This window comes from Urocampus carinirostris, chromosome 5 (genome assembly GCF_059441175.1).
Source record: "Urocampus carinirostris isolate Australia breed hairy pipefish chromosome 5, RoL_Ucar_1.0, whole genome shotgun sequence".
Lineage (NCBI taxonomy): Eukaryota > Metazoa > Chordata > Actinopteri > Syngnathiformes > Syngnathidae > Urocampus > Urocampus carinirostris.
In genome coordinates this window covers 10,938,186-10,957,269 of record NC_142353.1, presented here as the reverse complement: position 1 = coordinate 10,957,269, position 19,084 = coordinate 10,938,186, and the positions used below count along the sequence as shown (strand labels likewise).

Genomic DNA, 19,084 nt, shown 5'->3' with positions numbered 1-19,084 from the left:
AAACCTCAATATGAGGGAAATTGAGAAACCTTGAGAAGGGACAGCACATTAAGTAATCCCCCTTCCAAGATGATCATGCTGCAATGGATGTTGCAATAACAAATAAAACACAGATATTGTCAACATAAAATATAGGTCATTCATATGCTATAGAATCGAAGTGTGTTTTAAGCCTAGATTCAAACAGCTCCACTGGTGTTTTAGATCGAGTCTCAGGGGGAAGAGCATTCCCCAGCACCGGGGCCCGAATGGAGAAAGCTCTCAAACCTGCGGATCTCTTCTTGGCTCTTGGGATCACTAGTAGACCAGCGTTTTCAGAGCGAAGGCTCCGGACCGACATTGGGGAAATAAAATCCATGATGCCTTGCTGCGTCAGACCCTAACAGCCTGGCCTCTTTTTTGATAAAACTGTGATTTATCTTTGATGTAACTGTGAAAAAAAGTGAAAAGAATGACAATGACCTCTAAATGCCTTTTCGCGATGATAACATTGCTCCAAAAATGTCAACTTAAAATGACTTATAGGCACGTTAGCGGCCCAAAAAGTTCAACATCAACTATGCGAATATGCAAATGAAGTTCAGGGACAAAGAAAATAGTCAAGCCCTGCTCCAAAATCTACTTCTGTGTGTTTGTGTGATCTAAAAAAAAATAATAATAAAACACATCTCCGAAGATAAACTAGAAATATTAGATTAATTCATTCATTTATTCAAAAGAAAATATGTTTGTAACATGTATTTCTTAATCCCACATTAAATAAAAATAAAAAGATAATGTAAATTTTCCTAAACGAAATATTTTCAAATTTTTAATTACATTTCTTAAATATAATGAAATGTTTATAAAAAGTTAAACCCCAGATTTTGGATTTTTTTCCAATTTCCTCTAAAATAATTTCATAATTTGTCATTTTATTGCATCTACCCTGAATGTCAATTTGTTCAATTTAATATCCCACACTGACCCTTCCACACATTTTAGTGATCCAGGAATGTCTCCAGCGCCCCCTCCCTTGATCTGTTTTTTCTGCTGGTAAGCTGATCCAGACCACACAAGGAGGACAGATCCCTGTGGACACCTGGTCTGGTCTACAAGACCCCCCTTCCCTGACCCCCTCCCACTTTGCTGGCAATCAGCACTTAACAGTAAAGCATGTGAACGGCCGAAGAGAAAGAATGCCGTCTTATGTAAGAAGGTTTTCCAAAGGATCAGCTGAGTGGAGACGGATTTGCTTTCCCATGCCAAAATCCACTACAACCAAAGTCAGAGACCAGAGACTTAGACCAGGCTTGAGATCAGCACCGAAGCATACCTCAAATTTCAAGGCTAGGAGAAAGGACTGTCTTTAAGTCTGTACCAGAAACAAACCCTCCATTTGGACATTTGTCAGACTTTAGCAAGGATCAGATATTCCTTAATCAAGTTTGCAATGACACCAGGACCCGATTTGAGATCAGCAGTAAAAGTTACTTTAGAAGTTAAGGTTTAAAGTTAAGGACCAAAGCCACCATCAGAACATTTACAAGACTTTAAGTCTACGGAATTTGGACCTAAAACAATGTTCAAGGTGGAGGCTTTTGGTCCTGATTTAGATATGAACAAAATTTCCTTAATTGAGTCTACAACAAGACCAGTACCTGGACCACGCTTGGGACAGGCGCCAAACATTACCTCAGAATTTAAGGTCAGAAGCAAAGACTGTCTTTAAGTCCAAGAAACCCAGGCCCAAGACCATGTTCTTAATCGAGTATGCAACTTTACCAGGACCAGGTTTAGGAACAGCACCAAATTTTACCTAATAAGTTAAGATCAGTAACCAGATTGTCTTGAAGTTTATACCAGGACTAAAGCTGCCAATCGGCCTGTAAGAAACATGGGCCTAAAAGAAAGCTCAAAGCCTATCCACTTGGTTCTGATTAAGCAAGAAACAGATATTCCCTAATCAAGTCTGCAACTTAAACGGGCTAAAGATCATATCCAAAATTTGTTTAGGAATTTAAGGTCAGGTGCTAGGCCTGCTTTAAGTCTATACCAGGACTGAAGTGGCCATCAAGACAGATAACAGACTTTAATTCACCAGACCAAGTGTGATAATTTGGCCCCCAAAATAAGTCTGAGGCTCATCTTCTTGATTCTGATTTTACAAGGAACAGATTCCTTTCCATTCCTTGAATGGGTCTGTAACCTGACAAGAACCAGGCTTAAGATCGGGACCAAACAATACCTTATAGCTTCCATGTGGACATTTCAAAGACTCCAAATCAGCAAAACTTGGACCTAAACCAACAGACTAGCAGATTCAATGCCGCAGATCGTGTCCAAAATACTTGCGCCCAGGACCAAGCTTGATGCTTGTCCACCTTGTTCTGGTTTAGCAAATCTACATTATGACCAGGACCAAGCTGAGATCAGTACCAAAGGTTACCTTGAGTCTATACCAGGACCAAATCCTCCATCAGGAATCTAAGGGAACTCACGAAGTGCATGAAACCTGGGCCGAAAACCAAGCTCCAGGCTTATCGTTTTGTAACAGAACTTCCTAGATCGAGTTTGCAACTGGACCTGGACCAGGCTTGAGATCACCACAGAAGGTTGCCTTAGAAGTTAAGACCAGGAGCATGGCCAGTCCTTAAGTCTTTACAAGGACAAAAACCTTCACCTGAACCTTTAAAAAATTTTAAGGTGCTAGATCACGGGTGTCAAACAGGCGGCCCGCAGGCCAGATCAGGCCCGCTAAGGGATTGAATCCAGCCCGCGAGACAACACTCAGAGACATTCAAGGGAAAAACAAGCTACAGGTTGAAATATGTCAACTTGATGTTGCCAAAGCCAGGTGCCTCTCACAAAGACACTGTACTTGTATTTATTTCTCTCCCTCTCTCCCTCTCTCTCTCTCTCTCTCTCTCTTTCTCTCTCTCTCTCTCTCTCTCTCTCTCTCTCTCTCTCTAATCCACCCCTTTTCTCCCACTCTGTCTCTGTCTCTTTCACTCTCTGTCTCTCTTTTTCTCTTCCTTTGTTGCTCTTTCTCTCTTTCTCTCTGTGTCTTTTAACCTCTTTTGCACTAACTTCCTTTTTTCGTTTTCTCTCTTTTCTCTTTCTCTCTTCATACCCTTCGCACTTTATTTTCTCTTTTCTCTCCTTCTGTCTCTCTATTTCTCTATTTAGTGTTCCAACAATGTTTCATGGTCTTATCGTCTTGTCTCTCTTGTCCTATCCAAGAGTGAGTATAAATCCTGTGTCGTTTATTTCAAGTTTAGAGCTAGTTGGCGTACCTGCATTATGTTTCATAGTCTCATCGTCAAGGATCACAGACGAATCGAGTGAAGGATTTTGAAATGCTTGAAATTGACCCGTTGTGGGTTGTGTTTGCTCTGTTCTTCATCTTGGTTCAGGCCTGGTTTCTCCCCCAGGCATTCATATTAGATGTTCTGGTCTCAATCAAGTTATAGATATTAGTGACCTCCTTCCTTTGAGGATCTGCCTCCTCTTCATGTTGTATGCTTCAACGTTTTGTAGGACATTCTGTACACAGGAAAAACTGAGAACATTAAAAAAAGATATTCGAGGGCAAGTGACCGCTGGCAAGAGACCGAGTCTGGTCTGACCTACATTCCTTATTTACGTAAGAGCTCTTATGTAAGAAAAACTTTTTTTCCCCTCCAAACTTGGCTAGTTCCTGGGACCGGAATGTAAATTTAGAACTTCCATGTTTAGTTTCTTTGGCTATTTCCTGTTTTTCAGAACATTAGGAAGTAACAAGTCAAAATGGAAATTCCTTTATGTTGTCCAGACAAATATTTAGAGAGTTCCTCAAAATAATTACAATGGGAAGTTTCCATCTTTTTCTGGTGGGTGCTGAATTGAATCTGGCTTTTCCATCATATTCTTTTCATATTTTGTTCAGTTATAGTTAGTGTCCCAACATTTTTGGCTTAATGACTAGTTTCCGCCTGTCTTCTTTTCTGTTCACTTTAAACAAGTTGGTACTACAACATAAGTTTTTCCTTTCACATTTCGTTCAGTCATGGCTATTTTGTGTTCCAACATAGCCTACGATGTCTTCCTTCTATGTTTTGTTCAGTTACATCTTGTTATTGTGCCCGCATTATAAATTGTTGTCTTGTCTACATGACATTGTAGTTCTGTCCACATGTGGGAATATTTCTTGGGTTGCATTACTTCCATATTTTGTACAGTTAGAGGTTTTTGATGTCAAAACATGATGTAGCTGTACTATCAACGTGTGAGTATGTTGCCTGATGATATTCTTTTTGTGTTTTGTTCAGTTAGAACCCATTAGTTTTTCCTACATATCTCATGTTCTCCTATTTTACTGTTTTTCTCAGTTAGAACTAGTTAGTTTTCCAACACATCCTATGCTGTCCCCTTTCATGTTTTGTTTAGTTACATCTTGTTAGTGTGCCTGCATTATATATATTTGTCTTGTCTTCATGACATTGTAGTTCTGTCCATGTGTGTGGGAATATTTCTTGTGGTCCATCCTTCCATATTTTGTTCAGTTAGAGGTTGTTGGTTTTCAAACATGATGTAGTTGTTCAATCCACACGTGTTGTGAATGTGTATCCTGCCTCGTCTGTTTTCATTATTTGTTCAGATAGAGCTGGTTAGTGTTCCAACAATATGTTGCTTGGCTCTCTTTTTATTTTTCATTCCACGTGAGAAGACAGTGACGTGAAAAAGTATTTGCCTTGTTCCTGATTTCTGTCTTTTTTGTACATCTGTCACTCACAAAAGTTTCAGACCATCAAACCAAATTTAATATCACATAGAGACAACCCAAGGAAATACAAAATGCAGTTTTTTAAATGTTGATTCTACAAATTAAGGTACAAAAAAAATTCAAAACCTATCTGGCCCTATGTGAAAAAAAGAATAGTCCTCTGAACCTTCATTTTGATTTTTTGAGCAATTCAGAGGTGGACTTGCTGTCTTGGATTGTTGCCTTGTTGCATGATCCAAAAGCGCTCGGTTTTAAGGACACAAACCAATAGCCAGATTTTTCCTCTAGGATGTTGTAGTAAACACCAGAATTAATGATTCTGTCAACCACAGCAAGTTGTCCTGGTCCTGAGGAAGCAAAGCATCCCAGACCATCAAACTGTCACCACCATGCTTTACTCTTGGCATCATATTCTTTTTGTCAAATGCGGTGCCTTTTTTACTCCAGATGTAATAGGCTGCACACCTTCCAAAATTTGTTTTGACTTATCAGTCTCTCCAAAAGTCTTGAGGATCATCAAGATGCTTTTTGGAAAATGTGAGATGACTCTTTATTGTTCTTTGGTGACATCAATGGTTTTCGCCCTGGAACTCTCCCATGGGCCACTGTCATTTTGGAGTCATGAACACCAGCGAGGACTGCAATTCCTTCGATGTTTTTTAAGTTTCTTGATGACCTGTTGTCGCATTCTTGGAATAATCTTAGTTGGTCAACCAATCCTCGGAAGGTTTACCCCTGTTTCCAGTTTTCTCCATTTATAGATAATGGCTCTGACAGTTGTTCACTGGAGCCCTACAGCCTCGGAAATGGCTTTGTGTCCTTTTCAGGGTTGATAGATCTCAATTTCTTATTTCTTTTTAAATTCTCCTGGAATCTCTTTGGATAGTGGCATGTCAATTGTGTTCTTGAGATTTTGTAGCCTACTTCACTTCTAATTCTTCGAGAAAAACAGATCCTAGTCACTATTCGACTTCTAAAATTCTGTTAAAAAGTCCCGTACTCCTCAAAATGTGCACTTTTGTCCCTGACATGATTTAGACACTAAATGTTCTTATCTCGAGTCAGACGTGCTACCGTTACGCCACAGAGTCTGTGGAAAGTCATTCTGCTGTGTCAGATGTTGCACTAGAGGCACTGGTTCCCACAAGCCCCAATGGAGAATACACAAAATGAAATGCACACAAAATATTAAAAGAGAGTCTTCCCAGTGTCTTGTCTAAAGAACTTAGGGGGCATCTGGAATTGAACCAGAGACCTCTTGATCTGCAGTCAAATGCTCTACCACTGAGCTATACCCCCACATTGATTATGTAAAGGCAAATTCCCTCAACAGGCACTAGGTGAAAGGATGCATCCTACGTCTGCTAAATATGTTTTTTTCTTTATTCTCCATTTGTTTTTTTTACATTCATGCCTTGCTGCATTTTATTGATTTATTTTTATTTCTTATAAGAGGTACGTAGGATTTTATGATATTATTGTCCCGCTGGCAGAAAATTATGCTGATTTTAAGTTTTAAAGTTACCAGATCTTCTACTTACTTGATTAATAAAATGTGAAGAATAATGTTATGTGTTTATTATTTGAAACATTTTTTACTAGTATGAGACAATGATATTTTTTGTTCTAAAATAGGAAAAATGTATTACATGGAAAAACATTTGCTATATAAATAGATAAAAAATGTTTGCAATTTATCCAGATCAACATGAAAAGTTAAAAATATTTTATATTAAACGACTTAAAAACGGCACAAATATTTCAAATAAAAAGAATCAATAATGAATTATAAATACAAAGTAAAATATTCAATAAAATACTATAATACAAATGATAGAAATATAAAAATTTTATTAAAACTAGACACATCAGATATGTTCTTAATATTACAAAAATAAATATTAAAAAATATGTTACAAATTGTGAAAAATATATGTGCCTAAATACAAATATTTCTAAATTTCAGAAAAACAAATTTAAAAAGGAAATAATTATAATGTAATAATATAACTGTTAATAAAATAGCTTTTTATAGTTCTAATGTTTACTGTTAAATATATTTTAAAAAATATATGTAAAAAAAATAAAAATATACTTAATGTACAAATGTAAAAAACTATACTTGTCCTGGACCAAAATAAGTCAAAATAAAAAGACTTCTTTCTTACATTATATTAATTAATACAGTTAAAACTTCAAAAAAGAAACAACAAAAATCTAATTAACTACTTAAAAATATATGAAAATCAAAATCAAATGAAATGTAAAAAAATGCTTCCATTTCATTTGTTTGGAACTTTCTATGGTCATTCCAGCATGATTAATTTCAAAATATTAGTATGTTACACTGAATGGATGAATTCTCATCTCAAATGTTAACGAAGTGATGGGCTTTCAATTTTTTTTTCTTTCTATATTGACCCGTTGTGGTCTCTTGGTTTTATCCAGAGCTCCTCAACCTTAGCAACGATACCAGCGAGGGGGGGAATAGGCTGTTTCACTTGTTTTGCGCAAAATGGCTGCAGGTAGTTTCATTTTTAATTGGAGATAAGTTGCTGTGCCCTAAGAGCATTAAAAAAGAGTCATAATGACCCTGACGTGATTTGAACACGCAACCTTCTGATCTGGAGTCAGACGCGCTACCGTTGCGCCACAGAGTCAGTAAAATCAGTTGTGACTGTGTCAGATCTTGGACTAGTGGCACCGCTTCACCACAGAGTCAGTGGATATTGATTCGGCTGTGTCAGGTATTTGACTGGAGGAAGTGGTTTCCACAGGCCCAGACAGATACACAAAATGGAATGCACTCAAAATAATAAAAGAGAGACTCAAATGTCCTCCCACTTTCTGGTGTTTATTCATTGTTTAAAGACTTAAGGGGGCATCTGGAATTGAGCCAGAGACCTCTTGATCTGCAGTCAAATGCTCTACCACTGAGCTATACACCCAAATTAATATGTCAATAGGGGGTGAAAGGACACTTCCTACAACTTGTAAACATTGTTTCTCTATTCTTAATTTGTCATATTCATACATGCTTTGCGGCATTTTATTGATTTATTTTTAATTTTTATTAGCGATGCGTAGGACTTTATCATATTGTCCTGCTAACAAAAAGTTATCACATCTCTCTACTTACTTTAATAATCAAATATGAAAAAATATCTTATGTGAGCATATCCTCAGCTGCTGTTCGAAAGCCCTGGGCGAGGGGCGCTATACCGTTGGTTCGATGACCATGTCCTGAAGGCCATAGCCAACACCCCCAGCTGTTGGATTTGCCAATACAAGCGTATCTGCCCAATGAAGAACTCAATCGCTTTCGTCCGGGCTGGGGAGAAGCCACCAACAGCTGCCAGAGCTAAGTCACCTGGCTTGCTAGCTACGGCACAAGACTGGGAGATAAAGGTTGACCCGGGGAAGCAAATGTAATTCCCAGAATCAATTGCCACCACAACACTGAGGCCCGATGTGCTGCTTATCTCTGAGGCCTCCAAGCTGAACGTTTTCCTGGAACTTACTGTACCAAGGGAGAACCGAGTCTAGGGGGCCAATGAAAGAAGGGGACAAGATATGCTGAGCTAGTGGAGGAGTGCCGGAGCAACGGGTGGAAAGCACGATGTGAGCCTATCCAGGTGGGATACAGAGGGTTCGCTGGCCAGTCTCTCTGCAGGGCTTACAACATCTCGGGCATCACAGAGGCCACAGAGCAAAGGTCCATTGATGAGGTCACAGAGGCAGCAGAGGTTGCCTCAAGGTGGCTCTGGTTGAGAAGTCCACCGTGGGTGAGGTAGCGCTACCTGGACACAAGTTGGGGTCTTATCAACCCCAGCTGGGTACCCTGGTAGAGAGCGTATGATGTTTGAAAGACCCGAAACACTCTGTGACCACAGGTAACATCACCGATGGTGTGTCCAGATTTCATCATTCGATGTATGTTAAAAGCTAAAAAAAAACCAGCACAAAGATTTAAAATAAAAATAATTAATAATGAATTGTAAATACAAAGTTACATTTTGATAAAATATTAAAATAGAAATGATAAAAATATAAAAACGCATTTTATTAAAACTAGACACATTAGATAATTTCTTACTATTAAAAAATAAATATTAAAAAACATTGTAAAAAATATATTTATGCCTAAATACAAGTATTTCAGAATTATGAGTATTGAAATGAAAAAAATATAATGTAATAATAAAACAATGAATAAAATAGCTTCTTTTAGTTTTATAAATCTAATGTTTATTATTAAATATCATATTTTTAACAATAAATCAAAAATATACTTCATGTACAAATGTAAAAAATAGATTAAAATGAAAATATTTCTTTGATAAATAATATTAATTAATACAGTTGAAACATTTTCTTAAAAAAACTAATTTTAAATACCCCAAACACCTTAAAAATATCAAATTAAACTAATTGAAATACAAAAAAATTGCTTCCATTTTTAGGAAAAAGACTCATTTGGTTATTTGGTCATTGCAGCAGGATTCATTTGAAAGCCTTTTTTTGTAACACTGAATGGATGAATTCTCCCCCCTCAAATATGAACCATCTAGCGTTTGGCAGTCTTGTCGTCTTCGCTCTCTCGTCCATGTCCTATCCATAATACATCCCCCGAGTATATACCCTTTGTCGTTTATTTAAAGTTTTGTTACGTTAGAGCTAGTGTTCTTGCATTATATTTCATTGTCTCCTCGTCAAGGATCACGGATGAATTGAGTGAAATATTTTGAAAATCTTTAGATTCAGCTGTTGTGGTTTTTCGTGCTTTTCTCTAGAGCACCTCGACCTTGGAAACAATAACAGCTAGGGGGGAAATGCAGTTTCACTTGTTTTGCGCAAAATGTCTGCGGGCAGTTTTCTTTTAAACCGGAGATAAGTTGCTGTGTTGAAAGAACATTAAAAAAAAACATGATGACCCTGACGTGATTTGAACACGCAACCTTCTGATCTGGAGTCAGACGCGCTACCGTTGCGCCACAGAGTCGATGCGATTGAACGCAGTAGTCTTGAATTTTAAACGAGTATGACCAGTTCACACGAGCGAATGATAAAAATGCGAATCCCAGCAGTTTATATTTTTTTGTCTAAAGGACTTAGGGGGCATCCGGAATTGAACCAGAGACCTCTTGATCTGCAGTCAAATGCTCTACCACTGAGCTACACCCCCACAACATCTAATACAAGATAGGTTGCATTCAGTGACCAGCGAGGCGGTGAAAGGATGCGCCCTACGAATGTCTTTTTCTCTATTCTTAAGTTTCCTTTATTTTTTATTCATCATTTTACATACATGCCATGCTACATTTTATTAATTTATTTTTAGTGAGCCTTTTAGTGTTTTATGTCTTTATGTGTCTAGATATTATCTACATGTTTTATTTATGTTTGAACACCTTCAGAAATATATTTTTATATTTTTACGAAACAAAGACTGGCATGAAAAGAAAAAATAACGCAGAAACGAGAAGAGTGGGCGCGTCTAGGTGCGAGCCTCTCTTCTGATTGGCTGTCAACTTCCTCCTTACATTTCCGTAGTTTATCGGTCGAGATTTATTGGTAAAGTTTTTATTTTATTAATCAATATTTTCAAAAAGAATTTTTTTTTTTTTTTTACGAAAATTCAAAATAGTGAAAACACACAAGGGACAGGGGAGGGGCACGTCTTGGAGGCAAGACTCTCTTTTGATTGGCTGTCGACCTGCTGTTCATAGCACCCTAGTTCACGGGTTTAAATTTATTTTGAATGCTGAAGTCTTTATTTTGTAAGAACGATTCATTTCATCAATGTCATTTTTTAAGAATAAGAAAAGCCATCCCGACCTGCGCAGAACAAGGTGGAGAGCCTCTCTTCTGATTGTTTGTGCACTTCCTCACTGCGTCGTATTATTGTCTTGATAATGAACACTTTCAGAAACAAGTGTGTGTGTTTTTTTTTTTTTTTTTTTTTTTTTACAAAGAACAAACTCATACCAGTAGGAAAAAACATTTAAAAGAAAAACTATATATCCAAAAGCATTGTTGGGCACGTTTCTTAAAAAAATAATAAGTAATAGTTACTAACAACTTCTTCCAAAAAGTATCTGGGTTATTAACTGAATCAATCTATATTAAAAGTAGTTAACAGGGAAAGTAACTATCTCTGCAACACAAAGATGAAAAAATCAAATAATTTGACATTTTCTGAGCAGTATTTGAGTCAGTTGAATAGAGAACACCCAGATTGTTGTGTTATAGAACCTTGTGATATTTATAGCACCTCACCAGCAACAGATTTATTCTACACTTAAATACAACACATATAAACAGTATAAATAAAATAAAATAACAATATGTGTGTACATAAACACGCACGAAAACTTATTTAAACACACACAAACATACACAAAAATATTTATTAAAATGTACATAAAAATGTACATAAAAATATGCGTAAACATGCACAAAACCGTACGTAAACACAAAAAAACCCACACAAGATATAGGGAAATACACACAAAAACGAATGTAAAAACACATTCGAACATGCGTAAACACACACAAAAACCTACGCAAACACATAAAAATGTACATAAATTGCACCACTTCTGGCAGTCAGTAACGGCAACGGCGTACAACAGTTTTTAGTTGGAGGTGGGTAGTAACAAAGTACATTTACTCCGTTTCATTTACTTAAGTACGTTTTGGGAAATTTTGTTCTTCTAGGAGTATTTTGAAATACCTATACTTTTACTCCGTTATGTTAGGCAACACTGAAGTCTTTATTACGTTACTTAATAAATCCATCCCACGTAAGTACGTGTATGTCTGTCTCCGCCAAGGCAAATATATTATGACGAAGACATTTGCCAGGCTCTACCATGTTTAACCAATCAAACGTAGCAGCCTCGTCACGTGACCATATTTAACTTCAGCGGGGATAAAAATTGTTTACGGATGAAACAGATCGAAAATGTCGCTTAGTAATACCGACTATGAAAACACAGAAGAGGAGGAGCACCCCTCACCTCACATCAAAAGCATGTTCCTCTTAAAAAGGGTGCGAAACAACAGCTACAATATGCAAGGTCTCCTTTGTTCGGGTTCATGGGCTAGCATGTTGTACTGCTTGCAGAGTCTCTTAAGATAAGTATCGGGGCTTTAAATGTGCTACATGTGCCTAATGTATTTATTTGATTTATACTATTTCTATTTTATTGTTTGTGAAAGCACTTGAATTTACGTTGATTATTTTGATCTACTTTTAAAAAATGTAATTTTTGTTGATTGGATGGACTTTGGTAATTTGATGAACTGGTTGTTTTTAAGAAATCACTAAATACTAGGTTGCTACGGTTAACTTAAGTAATTTTTTCACTTAAAACTTTTTTCCCTTTAACCAAGTAAGTATTTGGATGAATACTTTTACTTCTACTTGAGTAATGTTATTCTGAAGTAACAGTAATTTAACTTGAGTACATTTTGAGTCTCAAAGGGCTGCACAGACCAATGATTTATTATCCACCTCTGGTTAGATTACCCTGTTACTGGAACCAGAAACGCCGTCAAAAGTGTGGGAAAAAATGATTACTTTTATATGTTTTTTTTTAACAAAATAGAAAGTACTTCGTGAAACAACAGAAAATAAATAAAAAAGTAGCAGAAAGCAAGAGGAAGCAGGGGGCGTGTATTGAAGGCGAGCCTCTTTCCTGATTGGCTGTCGACTTCCTCCTTATAGCACTGTGTCCTCGCGCCAGGCTTGGAAGCTCAGAGCGACTCCTTGTAGTCAGCACGCCGGACAATAAGCACCTTTACGCGGCTTCTACTCGGTGATCACGTCGCTGTTTGTCTGGATATTGTTTTGGTTTTTGTTGCGTTTGAGGTGGACAAAATAATTGGAAAGGATTACTTCCAGAACGGAGGCACACCTGAAGCACAGGTAAATTGATTACAAATGTGTGAGCTAAAAATAATTTGGAGTAAATGAAAAAGACGTATATTTCATTCTTGCAAAAAATAACTGCACTGAAATAAAATGAATAAGCTCATAATACAAATGACAAAAAGAAATACAAGATAATAAGATCATAAAATAAATTAAAAATAATTCAAAAAGAAATAAAAGGAGAGAGTGCAAGAAAAGCAACAAAAAGATGTAAACAAAATAAAAGTTAAAAAAAACCCAGTGAGGAAAAACAGTTAAATTCAACAAAAGACAGGAAGAAAATATAGTTTCAACAAAAATAATAATTGTTCAGAAAAAATGGGTATTAAAAGAGTGAAGGGAATAAGATAAAATACAAATAAAACAATGGGTAAAATTAACAAAATATAGGGGGAAAATATTGTCTGCAGTAAAATAAATTGAGAATTATATATATATATATATATATATATATATATATATATATATAATAAATTAAATAAATAAATGTGAAGAAAAAGTAAACAAAATTAAACTAATCATTATGGGTAAAATTAAGAAAATAAAGGAGGAAAATATCACAAATCACCAAAATAAAGCAAGACATATAACCAATTTATTACATTAGAGAGGAAAGTGTATTCACCCATTCATTATAGCAGTCTATCTATCTATTGACTATATGGAGAAAATCATACATTTATATTGATATTTACGCCTATCTTTGCATAATGTTGCTGCTAATGCCATTGCAAAATTTCTTCTGTACATGCCATTTAAGCCAGGCTGCCTATACATTTCCTAATATTCATTTTTTCTGTCTTGTTTTCTTTTTAAAATATTTTATTCTATGTTTCTCCCGGAGTGCCATGTCTAATCTGGTTGTAAACAATGTTCACTCTGTAGTAATCATTGACAATAAGGACTATTGTAATGATATGATCTTTCGTTAGCGCATAATATTCCAACGTAAACGCAATAAATTTGACTTTGATTTCACACCTCTACTATTTTATTGAATAATGCTTCAGTTTGTTTGGAGACACGCATGCATGCACGCCTTCTGGCTAAGAGGATTCCTGCCACCTCCAGTTAATCTCTTAGGTCCCCTTGAATTGGACTCGTTTTTGCATGCTTTTATATGGTTAGTGTGCAACAGGCTTCAGTTGCATGTTTTTTTTTTTTATTCCAAATATCAAATTATTTTTTTTGAAAATATTCACAGTTCACGTCATGGGAACCTGTCGTGGGTTCAAATCCAGCTCCAGACTTTCTGTGCGGAGTTTGTATGTTCTCCCCATGCTTGCGTGGGTTTCCTCCGGGCACTCCGGTTTTCTCCCACATTTCAAAAACATGCATTTCAGGTGAATTGGCCGGTCCAAATTGTCCCTAGGTGTGAATGAGCGAATGAGTTGTCTGTCCCTGTGTGCCCTGCGATTGGCTGGCAACCAGTTCAGGGTGTCCCCTGCCCACTGCCCGATGATTGCTGGGATGGGCTCCAGCCCCCCCCCCCGCGACCCTACTGAGGATAAGCGGTACGGCTAATGAGACGAGACGAGATGAGATGAGATTTCAATTTTTTTTCTCAATATCATAAAATATTTATCAGGACTAAAAAAAAAGCGTTTCCCCCCAGATTTTAATCAAAAGCTATACAAATAAACATGACTTGGCCATCGATTTATTATTCCTAATTTTATTGGATCCACTTCTATTGTCATTTTTAAAATTACTTTTATTTTTTAAATTGAAAAGTCCCCGGTTTGAGACCGGGTGGAAACATATATTGGTCTGGAGAGGGATGGGTGCCACCAGGCTGTACTTGCCCAAGACACATAGCAAGGAGTGGTGCCCCTACGCCCCTGGTGGTCAAGGGATCCAAAGAAACAAACAAAACCTATTGGCATGATCATCATTATTTGCATATGTATGTATGAAGGCATATATATATATATATATAAAATGTGTGTGTGTGTGTGTATGGGTAATAAAATTCATTTTTTGTATTATATATTATGTGTATATTGGATTTTACATGATCATAATGCTGCCCAAACTGACAGGATATATCTTTTTAATTATTATTTGTTGCCAAGTTAGTTAGTTCAGTTGTTGTTATTTTGGATTTTACAATACTTTTTTTAACTTAATTTTCAAGTATTACTTTTTTTTGTCTTTAAAAAAAGCAAACATATTACTTAATAATTTTTACCAAGAGGAACAAATATTTTTACTATATTCCAGCCCTTCTTTTTCTTTTTGTTAAATAAGAAAAAAATTAAAATGTTCTAAATTATATGCAAGAGTTTTACAATATTTAATTTATCTTATTCTTTATTCTTCTTTAATATTGCTCTGCAATATTAAACAAATTTGTCTAACAAAATGAGTTATTATATATAATGAACTACCTTATAGGCAGATCATCAGCAGGTTTGAAAAAAAACAGTTGAATAATTTTGCTGTCATTTTGTATTTCAATTAATATTTGTACCTGTTTTATTCTTCATTAAATATTTGTCTTATTAGTTTTATTTTATTTCTTTTTTTGCCGTGCAATCATAAACAGCTATCTGAAACAAAATGAGTTTTTAATCATACTGTTACCTCATGAGCAGATATTTAGCATAAAAAAAGAGAAAAAAATGTATCTGTTGCCACCAACTGGTGTGGATGCATATTACAGCTACAGTGCCGCCAACTGCCTGCAGAGGCACTGTTGTCAACCATCCAAGTGCGATAAGTTTGAGCGATTGCTTCCTAGAATTGAGTAGTTGGCGACTTAATTTTATTTTAGCTGCCAGTTTATTTGGTGCGTAATTGACCGTATCTTTCTCTGTTTCTTTTTGATCCACCTGGGATCTTAAGCCATTCAAAAGAGCACAACATCTCCATCTTATTAGTCACCATAGTGATCTCAACTCTTTTATATTTTTGACCAAAGCACGAAACAAGATCTAAAACAGATTTTAATCTCCAGATGACGCCATCCCTTTGGGCGTTTTTCTATTGTCTTGAGTGACGTCACACTCGAGTTTTCCCTTGGATTTTCTTTACCAAACGAGCGCAGAACACCTTAGATCTCATTCTTAGTTTTGGTGCAGGTTTCACTTGGAAATAGGAGAATTTTCTTCAAATGTTTATCAAAAACTCAAAAAAGCAGACGTTTTAAAATAAATTTGGGCACTTTTGGCGTCCTTTGTCGGGTAATAAAATTTAGCCCTCAAAAAGGTTTGACAAGTAAAGTTCATCATAAACAATCTTACAAAGGCAAGTTTGTGAGAGAAAAGCGTTGATATTCTAAAAGTAAAAGGGATTGATGTAATTTAAAACCTAAGTATTCTCTATTCTATTAGAGTATTCTCTTCGAAACGAACACTGTCAGCAAAAAAGGCCCCAAAAAAGAACGCTGCATATGCTCTGTATTTAAATGTTATTATAAACTGAGCCTTCATCGTGGCTGAAGGGTGAGTGCTACCACAAAAAAGTCTTACACGTTTATGCTTGCTTTATTGACGATTATATATTTAAAACAGGGACGAACGTAGTCAGAACCTCAAAACGGGCAAAATAAATACCAAATGACGAACGCACTGCCATATGCGCATGCGCACATCAGCTCCAATTATCGCAATTGCGCCTCCCATAATGTCAATTCACACTATGGCAAAGTGCTTCTTCATTTCCCTTCATTTACATGACAAAAGACAGCAAGTGGCGTCTAGAACAGCTGCTGCGCCATGTGCTGACCGGGTTGCACTAAAAGAAAGAAAGAAAGAAGACAGAAAAATGCTCTTAAACACACATTGAAAACGAAAAGGCCAGACAGCAGGTTAGCCTTTAGCATGTTAGCTTAAAGGGACGGTGTGTGATATTTAGTGCCTCCTAGTGGTACAAAAACAACTTTAATTCAGTACTAGGCAAAATACACAAACTATCATATCAATGTTAATTTTTACAACAAATCTTAGGTCGAGAAATTTGTATTTCTTTCACATAGTGGAATCAATACCTGGTAGTTGCTGCCATGTTTGTCATTTGTCTTGCTGCTTGCTGTGGCACTGATTTTCTTTTGCATTAGACAACAGTGCCATCTAGTAGTTGAATATTACACACTGGGGCTTTCAAGGTACATTGTGTAATATATGTCCACTAGATGGCACTGTATTGCCAACAAAAAACAGTGGTACATTAGAATAGCGGTGCAGCAAGATGACAAACAATCATTGCAGCGACTGTTATGGTATGGAATCCGCTATGTACAAAAAAAACGACCTATGATTTTTTTTTATTAATGAAAATTAACATTGGTAAGATAGTTCATGTATTTCTGCCTAGTATTCAAATCAATGTGCTTTTTATTGAATGAAGGATTTTTGTGCCATATGTAACACACTGTCCCTTTAACATTGTATCGTGCCATAGTTTGATCTTAAAAAGATTGTATGTAAAATACAAGCTGGTTAAAAATGTTTTTAAATGCTTTTTTTCAGTTAAGACCTAACTAATTTTAGCTTAGAAGCTATATGGTAGAAGAAACAACAACAAAAAAAACACGGGGGCCGGATTAGTGAATTAATAGAATAAAAAGTGCCTTAGCTCTAAGATTGGGAGTCTTTTCAGAGGCTCACAATTAAACTACAATAATGATCCACGGGTGTAGGATTCCATCGTAAAAGGATCACAGAGGGGCTGGTTGTTTTCATTTATTTGACGATGAAAATTATGAAAGTAAGAAAAGGATTCTCAAATAGTCGAGTCGTGTTTTTTTTGTATAGGCCTTAATCACAAGAAGTCTCAAATGGCTGTACAGACATCATCAACATAAAATATAACCATCATTCATAGGCTAGTTAATATAATTGTGTTTAAGCCTAGATTTAAACAATTCCACTGAGGTTGAAGATCAAATCTCAGTCCAAAAGCCAACCCAAACCCCCAAAAAGCTGAAAATATTCATGCGCGTTTAAGATGGACACGTACGTTCACGTGTCACACAGGCATATTGACAAAGGCTGCAATGATGATTTCAACCAGCGTATGGCATCGGGAAGTAGAATATTTTTTAAGTTACGGACCCCACCTTTAAACAGTGAGTTCTATTTTTAATCAAATAACATCGGGATGGGTGTTTCCTCAAATGTTCTTTGTTCCCATGTTTCTCTTAGCAATGTCTCGCGGGTCGGATTAAATCCATTGGCAGGCCTGATCTAGCCCACAAGAAGTATGTTTGACACCCCAGTCAAGACTTTTAAAAGCATTGCAGCCATTTTCTTGTGTCATGGTAAATTGACTGCATTTATATAGCACTTTACCAGAGTCATAGGACCTCCAAAGCGCTTTACAATACATTTTACACTTTACCCAATCACACACACTCACTGATAGCCAAGTCTCCCATGGGAGGCACCCCGACATTCAGCAGTTTTAACCCACTCGCTCTTTCTTTTCCAGCAGGACCGCAAAATGCCTGCGACACCGCAAAGCAACGGAGGCTACAACAAAAACTTGTACCAGGCCAAAGACGAGGTTTATTCCGGACTCCACTACCGCGACAACAACCTGGCATCTGGTTCTTTGGAGGCCCTCATAAGGCACCTGATCCCCACACTCGACTATTATCCAGATGTGAGTTCTGTCTGACGTTTTTTCATCTATAGACAAAAATCCTCCTCGTTTGATCAATAAGAATGTGTTAAATGAGTTTGTTAAGCAAAACGTCTTAAAAAGTAAAATGTTGAAGGGACACGGAAGGTTTGACAATTTTGGTCAGAAGCTAACTGCTAAGAGCTAAAACTCTTTGTGGTTCTATGAAGATCTTGTTCATAAAAGCTCCCGAGGGTTATGTGACTTTTTAAACGGCTGCCAAAATGTAGAAGATCCAACTATAAATCGATCTGCGTTGAGTAGACCCCCAGGATACGACAATTGATTCTCAGATAGGGTTTGCAAAGTGAAAATTATCTATAGCGATGGATAGACACCTATCTTGATTAGCCAGTGCCTTCAGAACCTCCACTAATCTAGATAAAATCATTCAAGCAACAAAATAGTGAATAATAAAAAAGTATACAATTGTATATAGTAAGTACATCAAAATTTTATATAGGTTTGGTGTGACATGACGTGAGCTGGTTGAGTGAAGTAGCAGGTGGATGCAGGAGAGAGGAGGGGACAGCAGATTATACAGCTTATAAACTTCGATTTGAGAAAATTGTTATACCCTTAAATGATTTCCTTGCTTTAACTGCCACCATAGTCTTAAACATTGTCCCGATTGTCAAATGGTTATGGTTTTATTCCTTAACTAGGGTAAAGATGTGTGTCCCTCTTTCTTATTTCTCAATGATCACTAGCGTTATTTCCATCTATCTATCATGTTCTTGCTTCTCCCTTCATCATCACTGCAAGTGAGGAGTCAC

At 36.6% G+C, this 19,084-nt stretch overlaps 1 protein-coding gene and 4 non-coding genes across 9 annotated transcripts in view; 1 reads left to right on the top strand and 4 right to left on the bottom strand.

Annotated features, from left to right (window-relative positions):
• Positions 1 to 19,084, top strand: part of rasgef1ba (RasGEF domain family, member 1Ba) — a 46,706-nt gene that overhangs the window by 2,509 nt on the left and 25,113 nt on the right. The window contains exons 1-2 of one of the 5 annotated variants that reach the window (XM_088335689.1): positions 12,481 to 12,677; positions 18,120 to 18,290. In XM_088335689.1, coding sequence (XP_088191815.1) covers positions 18,129 to 18,290 — 162 coding nt within the window. In that variant the 5' untranslated portion in view covers positions 12,481 to 12,677; positions 18,120 to 18,128. Of the gene's footprint in view, positions 1 to 12,480; positions 12,678 to 16,294; positions 16,495 to 18,116; positions 18,291 to 19,084 lie in introns of those variants that run through there. The other 4 variants (XM_088335688.1, XM_088335690.1, XM_088335686.1 and 1 more) reach the window with 4 other exon arrangements.
• On the bottom strand, positions 5,972 to 6,043 carry trnac-gca (transfer RNA cysteine (anticodon GCA)). Its single transcript has one exon. It is a non-coding gene; the product is annotated as a tRNA-Cys (tRNA).
• On the bottom strand, positions 7,333 to 7,404 carry trnaw-cca (transfer RNA tryptophan (anticodon CCA)). The gene has a single exon. It is a non-coding gene; the product is annotated as a tRNA-Trp (tRNA).
• trnaw-cca (transfer RNA tryptophan (anticodon CCA)) lies at positions 9,675 to 9,746 on the bottom strand. The gene has a single exon. It is a non-coding gene; the product is annotated as a tRNA-Trp (tRNA).
• Positions 9,858 to 9,929, bottom strand: trnac-gca (transfer RNA cysteine (anticodon GCA)). Its single transcript has one exon. It is a non-coding gene; the product is annotated as a tRNA-Cys (tRNA).